Source organism: Myotis davidii, unplaced genomic scaffold, assembly GCF_000327345.1.
Source record: "Myotis davidii unplaced genomic scaffold, ASM32734v1 scaffold571, whole genome shotgun sequence".
Lineage (NCBI taxonomy): Eukaryota > Metazoa > Chordata > Mammalia > Chiroptera > Vespertilionidae > Myotis > Myotis davidii.
In genome coordinates, this window is record NW_006283136.1 from 1,124,413 (window position 1) to 1,134,763 (window position 10,351).

Consider the following 10,351-nt stretch of genomic DNA (forward strand, 5'->3'; position numbering starts at 1 on the left):
ATTGTGCACCGGGCTCTAGTCATTACATAAAATGTACGGTCTTCTATTTCAATAGTTTTATTCATTTCAAACGGGCCGGATCCGGCCCGCCGGCCGTAGTTTGCCCACGGCTGCTCTAACCACTGACAACCCGACCAGGGCTCCTTTAAGACTATACTGTAGTGAATATCCTTCTGCATGTATCTATAAAGTTTGAAAAGATGGTATCAAGTTTCCTTCCTTACATGTACTAAGGTATAAATAAGAGTACTTAGATTTTGCTTCCACTCAGTTGAGTGTATAAATTGTGTTGTTTTGTAAGTATCTTTATGTTAATTTTGGCCTTACTCAGGATGAAGTTAGAGAATTCTTTTCAGTGGTTTTGAAAATAATATAAAAACAGATTTCTTTAACTAATGTTGATGTGAGCCTCGTGTTCTATATAATTGTTACATTTTACCGAAGAAGTTATTTAAAAAGTGATACCAAGTTCATAGTCAAATTCATAGTAAAGATTTAAAAAAATATTTTATAATGTACCTGTTTATATATATGCCACAAATATTTAAGCTACTCACTGATAGCTACCTCTGTGGTTAATTCCCAGAAGTGGAATTACTGGATCAAGAAGTAGAAACATTTTCAGGGCTTTTGAAACATATTGCCAAACTACCCACCGGAAAAAGACCTTTACCAGGAATGTGATGATATATATTCATTTCTCTGAATGCTGGCATGTTTTTTCTATAAGTTTACTGACCCATTTGTATGCCTTTTGTGAATATTCCTTTATTATGTTTGCTGACTTTTTAAAATATGATTTATAGAAGCAGCTTATAGTGGTTAATGATTCTTTGTTGTTAAAAATTCTTTTTACTATTGTGCCTGTCTGTTTTTGTTTGTTAGTTTGTGAGTGTGCTTATTGGGTGAAGGGTGCATATTTTAGCTTGTTTGGTTTTGTGTTTATGCATACATATTCCCCATCTGACTGATTTGTGAAACATGCACTTTAATTTTTTTCCCAGGTCTTAAACTATCTTTTACTTTTATGTACGGTGTGAGATAGAGTTAGTTTTCTTATGTTAATCTTTTGAAAATAGGTTGCATAGAATTATATGTATGTATGAGAGACAGCAAGAAAGGGATTCTTTTGTAGATAAAAGATAAATAATGTTATCTAATAGACTAATTTTTAATTAGATTTGAAAAGGCTGAATTTTTTTCATTGGTGTACAAATTAACTGAATAAGAAAACCAGAATATAGCTTTTCATATTTACTTCACTTAAACAACTGTATCTTTAGAGATACAGTGTTCAGCTAACATTGGGGAAGAAATAGACAAATAAATATTCAGGGTTTTAAATTTCTTTTTTTAAAATTGTGGTAAAATACACATAGCATAAAATTACCAGCTTAACCATTTTTAAGTTTACAGTTCAGTGGTATTAAATACATTCACATTGTTGTGCAGCCATTACCACCATCCATCACCAAAACTCTTTCATCTTGTAAAACTGAAACTCTATACCTGTAAACAATAACTCAAAATTTTGCCCTCCTCCAACCTCTGGCAACCATCATTATACTTTCTGTCTTTATGATTTTGACTACTCTAAGTACCTCATATAAGTGGAATCATAGATTATTTCTTTTTATGACTGGCTTTTTTTACTTAGAATAATGCCAGTAAGGTTCACCCATGTTGTAACATAATGCAGAATTTCCTTCCTTAAGGCTGAATAATATTCCATTGTATGTATATACCACATTTTGTTTATCCATTCATCTGTTGATGGACACTTGGGTTTCTTCCATGTATTAGCTATTGTGACTAATGCTGCAATGAACATGGCCAAACACAACATCATAGAGTTTTTGTACTATGTTTTCTTCTAAGAGTCTTACTGGATAATATGGTAATTGTATTTTAATTTTTTGAGGAACTAACATACTATTTTATATTCCTACCAACAGTACACAAAGGTTTTAGTTTCTCCACATCCTCACCAATACTTGTTTTCTGTTATTTGATAGGTGCCCTCCTAATGGGTATGGGTGGTATCTCATTGTAGTTTTGATTTGCATTTTCCTAATGATTAGTAATGTTGAACATCTTTTCCTGTGCTCATTGGCCATTTGTATATCTAATTTGGGGAAATGTCTATTCGAGCACTTTGGCATTTTTGAATTGTGTTTGATTTTGATTGTTGAGTTTCAGGAGTTCTCTATATATTCTAGATATTCATACTTTGTTAGGTATATGATTTGCAAATAATTTTCCCCATTCTGTGGGTTGCCCTTTTACTCTGTGGATAGTGTCTTTTGATGTACAATTTTTAAAAGTTTTTTTCTATAGTACAGTTTGTCTTGTTGTTACCTATGTCTTTGGTGTCATATTTAAGAATTCATGGCCAAACACATCGTAGAGTTTTTGTACTATGTTTTCTTCTAAGAGTCTTACTGTTTTAGGTCTTACATTCAGATCCTTGATCCATTTTGAATTGATCTTTATATATGGTGCTAGGTAAGAGTCCATCTTCATTCTTTTGCATATGGATATCCAGTTTTCCCAGCAACATTTGTTGAAGACTGTCTTTTCCTTAGTGAATGGTCTTGGCACCCTTGCCAATTTTTTTTTTTTTTTTTTTTAGCATAAATGTGAGGGTTTACTTTACAGCTTTGTAATCAAGTTTTGAGATGAGGAAATTTGTGTTTTCCAGCTCTGTTCTTTTTCATGATTATTTTGACTATTCAGATCCCTTGTGATCCAAATGAATTTTAAATTGGGTTTTTCTGTTTCTGTGAAAATAATGTCATTGAGATTTTGATAGGGATTGATTAGAACCTGTAAATTGCTTTGAGTACTGTTGACATCTTAACAATCCATGAATGTGGGATGTGTTTCCATTATTTCTGTCATCTTTAATTTCTCTCAACACTTTTATAGTTTTCATTGTACAAGCCTTTCACCTTGTTGGTTTAAGTTCATTTCTAATTATTTTATTTGCTTCAGTGCTGTTGTAAATGGAATTGTTTTTGTCATTTTCTTTTTAGATAGTTTGTGTACAGAAATGCAACTTATTTTTGTGTGTTGACTTCATGCCTTTCAATTCTTTTTCTTGCCTTATTGTTCTGGTTGCGACTTCTATTACTATGTTGAATAGAACTGGTGAAGTTGACCAAAATTAACCTCAATTTATCATTCAAGTTTTCCCCTGGAAGTTATAAGCCTTTAACAGACTCCACATTTCCAAAATAGTTACATCATATTCTGCCTGTGCAGTAGTTATGTAGGTACAGAGACAGAGTCCTGGGGCTTCCTACTACTCCATCTTTTCAGAATCTGAACTATTTTTAATAATCTAATAATTTCATTTAAATGTTGGAATGACTTTAAAATGGAGGCCAATTTCTCTCAGACTCTGTGTGTTAAGCCATAAAATACATTTCATACAGTTAAATATTATCGAGTATTTGCTAGTTATGAAAACTGTGATTTAATTGAATTCACTTTGCTTCTCAGGACCTCTTCATATTTAACAATTTTCTTTACTTTACAGAAATACCGGTATCGGGATGAAGATACACCTCCTCAAGAGCACATTTCTCCACAAATCGCTAATGAGGTGATAGGTCCAGAATTGGTTCATATTTCAGAGAAAAACCTGTCAGAAATTGAGAATGTCCATGGATTTGTTTCTCATTCTCATATTTCACCAATAAAGGTAAGATCATTTTGTTGCTATGAATTATATATTACTTATGTTACCTAGTATAGCTCATGCTCAGAAAGAACTATTCTTTCACGTAGGTTTTCCTTCCCCTTGATTTTCTTGGTTTTGTAGTTATAGGGAATTTTATAATATTTATTATATTATTAATAATATTTATTAAAGATATATTTTATAAATGAATTTTATCAGGGATACTACCTTTAAGCTTAAAAATTCCTGTGAAGGAAATAACTATTATAATTCAAATACCACACATTGAAATATTTTTGAACACTTATTTTAAGTATTACTAAGTACAGACAGACATCACAGTTTCTTTGAAGTTCAGTATGTGGCTTTACCTGATCGCATTACCTTGCCTTCCCACTCAGAAATAACCACAATCCTGGTTTCTTATAAAAGTCTATCACATATTTAGATCTCTGATCAGTGTATTATTTATTTTGCCTATCTTGAACTTTATACACTTAGAATTATACTGTATATAATCTCAGCTTGCATTTTTTGCTTAACATTATGTATATTCTGAGACTCATTATTTTCATTGTTCTAGTTTTCTATTTTGTAAATATACTATAATTTATCTTACTTTTGATGAACATTGAGGTGTTTATTACCAGTATAAAAAGTGCTGTTAAAAACATAGATTGTGTATACACATTTTTGTGGGCAACACCAAGATTATTTTCCAAGTGGTTGTTTTCAAAGAACCATCCCTTTTTGGAAAACGTTCTCTTGTGTCCCTCCTCCTGTGCTGCCATCCCACCCCCTTGTTTTCCTACATACTTATGCATACATATATACACCTGTTTATGTAGATATATAAATATAAATGTGTGGATAATCTACATATCAATAGAAGATTGTGTTTGATTGAAGCACTCTTGGTCTTTTCATGGGAGACCAAATGAGGGACACAGTTCTCCTTTTCTCTTTTATTGTGTTATTTTTTATTTCCTGCTTTCTTTGAGTTTATTCAGTTTGGCTTTTTGTTCTGGTTTCTTTTTTCTTTTTTTTAATATATTTTATTGATTTTTTACAGAGAGGAAGGGAGAGAGATAGAGAGCTAGAAACCTCGATGAGAGGGAAACATCGATCAGCTGCCTCCTGCACATCTCCTATTGGGGATGTGCCCGCAGCCCAGGTACATGCCCTCGACCGGAATCAAACCTGGGACCTTTCAGTCCGCAAGCCACTGCTCAATCCACTGAGCCAAACCGGTTTCGGCTGTTCTGGTTTCTTAAATAGGTTGTTTATTGCATTATCAGTCTTTTCTAATAGTATTTGAGTTTGTAAATTTTCTTTTACATAGCACTTTAGCTGTGTCCTCCCAATTTTAATATGTAATGTTTTTTGTCATCTAACATTTTCACTATGGTTTTATTATTTATCTTATGAGTTACTCAGAAATACGCTTTTTAATCTTTAAACATAGGAGACACTTCTTTCATGTCTTATTTTAGATTATATTTTCTCATCTCATTTTTTTCTTATTAGCTTAGAAGTTTTTTATTCTGCTTCTTTTCCTTTAATAGCTATCCTAGAAGTTTTAATACACATTTTTAACTTTAGAAAAAATCTAAGATCAATAAATATCTTTTACTTTCATTCTAAATAACATAAGAACCTTAAAACAGTTGAATTCTGATCACTCCTGCTTGCTTTATATGCTGTTCTTATCAGCCTATGCCTGTTTATCTTGACTGAAATTATATAAACTATTTCTTACTTTATTTGAAAACCCCTGCCAAGTATGTATCTTTTGTTTCTGATGTTTTGAATTTCTGGTCATTCTGATTGTTACAAACTATGCAAAGCCAGTTTGCACATACCCAACTGCTCCACAATTTCTTGGTATTTTGGTAGTTACTTTCATAAGTATGCAGCTTCTGGCACAAGCAGACAGTGAGCCAGCAAGCATGAAGTATTTTATATAGCCTCTTAAAATATGATGGATGAGCCTAGGCCAAGTTGCACAGTTGTTTAGAGTGTTGTCTCCATACTCCAAGGTTACAGATTCAATCCCCAGTCAGGGAACATACACGAAAACATAAATAAATAGAGCAACAAAAAATCTCTCTCTCAAATCGATAAATAAAAATTTAAATAATACATAATGTAGCCTCAGTTCTCTGCTGTTGCATAAAATGCTCACTCTAGGCAAATAAAGCAGTATTCCAAAGAGAAGATTTTGTTATCCAAAATTTCTAGACATCTTAGAAATTAAACCCGAAGCCTTTTTTCCTATTATAAACCTGTTATACACATTTTTCTATGTTAAAATTTTTAAAACTTCAGAAATATTACATGGTATATTTGTACCATAATTAGATGAACATTTCTGGTTTTTGCTATTTGTTATTTTCATTTTTACTATGTTTTGTAAAGAAGGCTGCAGTAAATAATCTTTGGACATAAAAAGTGTTTGGTTTAGTTCCTTAGGCAGTGGTTCTCAACCTTCTGGCCCTTTAAATACAGTTCCTCATGTTGTGACCCAACCATAAAATTATTTTTGTTGCTACTTCATAATTGTAATGTTTGCTAATGTTATCAATCGTAATGTATATATCTGATATGCAGGATGGTCTTAGGTGACCCCTGTGAAAGGGTCATTCGACTGCCAAAGGGGTCGCGACCCACAGGTTGAGAACCGCTGCCTTAGAGTTTATTTTCTAGGAGTCACATTACTTGGTCAGAAGCATATGAATTTCCTCAAAGTTTTTGATACATTTGACAGACTATACACTGATACAGTTATAATTTAAAAATTAGTAAAGCTGCCCTGTTTGGGGAATTTCTCCCTGCTTTTCCTATTTCATGCATAGGTTACTGTGGCAGGTACCTCAAAAATAATTATTTAAGGATTGAGATAGATTAGGAGTGTGTGGGTAATAGGAAAATGGTTAGGGTCCTTTTAACTTTGTTAGAAAATCAAATATTTTTTTAAAAAAACTTTTGTTTTGACATAAGATAAGTTTTAATGTTATTGTTGTTTTTATTTTTTTGAGAAGCAGCACAAATGTTTTAGGAAGTTCCACAATGAAATATCTTTTATTTTAGATATGCTGTCAGTTATCAGATTAGTAGCCTCTTAAAAAAAAGAAAACTAATATAGGGAGCTTTTCCACTTTATATAGTATTATAGTTTGGAATGAAGCAAGCAAGTAACTATTATACTGTACGTGGAATTCAGTATATGAATTGTTTTTGTAATTTGAAAAATTATCTTTGGATAGTAGTGATCTGAGTGCAATGTAAGTTAGGCACTACTTTATTCTTAACAGTTCCTATGAAAGCTAAAAAATACGGTTAATTTAATAGGTACTTTTTAAAAAAATTAACTGCTAGAATAGTGGTTTGGTTTATCAAACAATAAATGCATTCATCAAACATTTATTAAACATCTGGTCTAGTAGCTTTGTGTTTTTATGATGAGACTAGAGGCCTGATGCACAAAATTAGTGCAAGAGTAGACCTTCCTTCTCCCCACTCCCCCGCTGCCAGCACCAGCTTCCCTCTGGGACCCGGGCTTCCCTTGCAGCCCCGGCTGAGTCTGGAAGGACGTTGGGTCTAATTAGCATATTATGCTTTTATTATTAGACTAGAGGCCCGGTGCACAAAAATTTGTGTACTCGGGCGGGGGGGGAGGGGGTCCCTCAGCCCAGCCTGTGCCCTCTCGCAGTCTGGGACCCCTCGGGAGATAATGACCTGCTGGCTTAGGCCTGCTCCCAGGTGGCAGAGGGCAGGCCCAATCCCTAGGTGCAGCCCCTGGTCGGGCTCAGAGTAGGGCCGATTGGAGAGTTGTGGGCGCCGCCCCATCATGCACAGAGCAGGGCGGATCGGGAGGTTGCGATGCCACCCTCAGTCACGCTCAGGGTAGGGCCGATTGGGGAGTTGGGGCACTGCCCCCTGTCACGCACAGAGCAAGGCCATCAGGGGGTTGGGGCGCCGCCACTCTCACACTCAGGGCAGGGCCGATGGGGAGGTTATGGCTCTACCCTGTCACACACAGAGCAGGGCCGATCAGGGGGTTGGGGCCCCGCGCCCTGTCACCCACAGAGCTGTAGGGCGATCAGGGGGTTTGGGCGCTGCCCCCGTCACACTGATCCCGGTGCAGGGAGGCACATTACCCTTTTACTATATAGGGTAGAGGCCTGGTGCACGGGTGGGTGCCGGCTGGTTTGCCCTGAAGGGTGTCCCGGATCAGGGTGGGGGTCCCCACTGGGGTGCCTGGCCAGTCTGGGTGAGGTGCTGAGGGCTGTTTTCAGGCCAACTGAAGCTCCCAATTGCTCCTTTTTTTCTTTTTTTTTCTTTTTTTAATCTGGGCCAGCTTTAGCTTTGAGGGCTGCTGAAAGCAGGTTTCTGGTCTTTGTTTACAATGTTGCAATCCTGCTGGCTGAAGCTGGGCAGACTAAAGCAGGTTTCTGGGGTTTTGTTTAGCTTCTGTATTTGTTACATAGTTGCTTAGAGTTGCAGCTCAGCGGCCTGCAGGCAGGGAACGTTGGAGTCCTCCTTCACTGAAGCAAGCAAGCCTCATGTTAGTTTCAAGCTGCCTTGCTGCCAGGTGCCATCTTGGCTGGTAGTTAATTTGCATATTGTCCTGATTAGCCAATGGGAAGGGTAGCAGTCATATGCCAATTACCATGTTTCTCTTTTATTAGATAGGACTAGAGGCCTGGTGCACAGCCTGCACCCTCTCCAGTCTGCGATCCCTCTCACAATCTAGGATTGCTGGCTCCCAACCACTCGCCTGCCTGTCTGCCTGGTTGCCCCTAACCGCTTCTGCCTGCCAGCCTGATCGAAGCCTAACTGCTCCCCTGCCAGCCCGTTCGCCCCCAACTGCCTTCTCCTGCCAGCTACCTTGTGGCTGTGGGCACTGCCATCTTTGAGGGTGGAGCAGAATTAGCATATTCCCTCCTTATTGGCTGTGGGCACCGCCATCTTTGCAAGGGTGTGGGGTCAATTAACATATTCCCTCTTTATTAGATAGGATAGTTATAGCACAGTATAATGTAACATGAAAAATAGAGAAATGAAATTCTTGGAGTATTCTGAAAAGAGAAAATTGACTCTTGAACAAGGTGTTGAATGAAGGATGTGTACAAGATCCCAATTCATACGATAAGGCAGTTACTGAGGAAAATACAGTAGGAGAATGATTATCAGAGGAAACTGTAAAACTGCAGGAAAGTTCATGATATTATACCTGATGTTTAGGGTGCTTGCTAGGAAATGATGCCAAAGTATGAAGGGTCTTGATCCTGAACCCTATTAAGAAGGGTTTGCCATCATGAAATTGGCTGTGAAATAATCTATCAGGTTTTTGTAGGTGCTAGTGCTGATTCGCATTACTGAAACAATGAATGAAATAAGATAGTGGTTGAAAGTTACTTTATGCAGAACTTAGCCTATTGGTAATTTTTCTTTAAAATTTCCAATGTGCTACGCAGTCTCAAGAAAAAAAACTGGCATTATTATGATAGAAAATCCTAATGTGGGAGGAAAGGACACAACAAGAATTTTTGTTGTTGTATGTAACAGTTATAACTGTTGTATGCCACTAATAAAGACAGTATAAAGATTCTTAAAACTGAAAATGTACTGGGAATTCGGTAAAATGGTCAGAACACTAAAATAAACAGTAGATTTCAATCTAGATAAAGTGACACTGAGGGCATTAAGTTCATTGCTTAGTATAGGATGTTGCAGTGATCATTGAGGAAACAAAAGAATTTATATTTTGCTTTTATCTTCAATGACAAGGAAAATTATGTTCACCCTAATATGTGCAAAGTACATATAGTTAAGAAGGACTTGAAATCCAAGAGCAGGCAGTTATTTAAGTAACTGGATACATTCTATCCACTAATAGAATAATATCAAATGAAATCACCACCACAGTTGGTAGTTTTTCAAATATTGTAAGAAATGGGGGTAGTAGAGAAATGGACATAAGCATTTTATGCAACAGCAGAGAACGGAGGCTCTGTATTTGCTTATGTCCATTGAATATAAATGATACAGGAATATAATATTTCTCATTTTAAGTACATAATGGATACTTTTTGAAGTCAACTTTGTTTTTGCATCTCTGGAACATATTGAAATATTGTTGAAATTTATTTTACTTTTTTTGGATGACCTTGGTGTATTAAGATGAGCGGATAGTTTGCATGCAATGACCACTAGATGGTGCTCATAAAGAAGGGATTTGTACATACTACTATGTGATCAGAGTTTTTCTAGATAAATAACAAATCTGTTATGAAACTTCTCAGTTAAGTCCTGTCTTATCTTAATACAGTTGTACGTTTTGAAATTTAACAGGCCACATTATAAAGATAGAAGTGTAAGGAAGATGCCTATTATGCTGCATTTACAGTGCATTATTTTTGTACAGTTACTTTGTAATTTATTTATCTTGTAATTTAGAGTTTTGATATTGTTTTTCCTCTCGTCCTTCAACCTTTTAAAATATTCCACTAAGATTATTTAATCCTTGCCTTTGTTACTATACTTGGAGACTTCTGGATTTATTTCTGAGTTTGGAAAGGTGTACAAATAATTTAAGGCCTATCCTGTAGAAATTTTCAAGCTGCCTTTACTTCTTTTTTTTTTTTTTCAATTTTTTATGAA

General features: G+C 35.8%; 1 protein-coding gene across 11 annotated transcripts in view; it reads left to right on the forward strand.

Annotated features, from left to right (window-relative positions):
- The window catches only part of DLG1 (discs large homolog 1), a 270,198-nt gene that overhangs the window by 74,161 nt on the left and 185,686 nt on the right, over positions 1-10,351 (forward strand). For all 11 annotated transcript variants that reach the window (XM_006753379.2, XM_006753381.2, XM_006753383.2 and 8 more), the window contains exon 4: positions 3,542-3,706. In XM_006753379.2, coding sequence (XP_006753442.1) covers positions 3,542-3,706 — 165 coding nt within the window. The remainder of the gene's footprint in view (positions 1-3,541; positions 3,707-10,351) is intronic.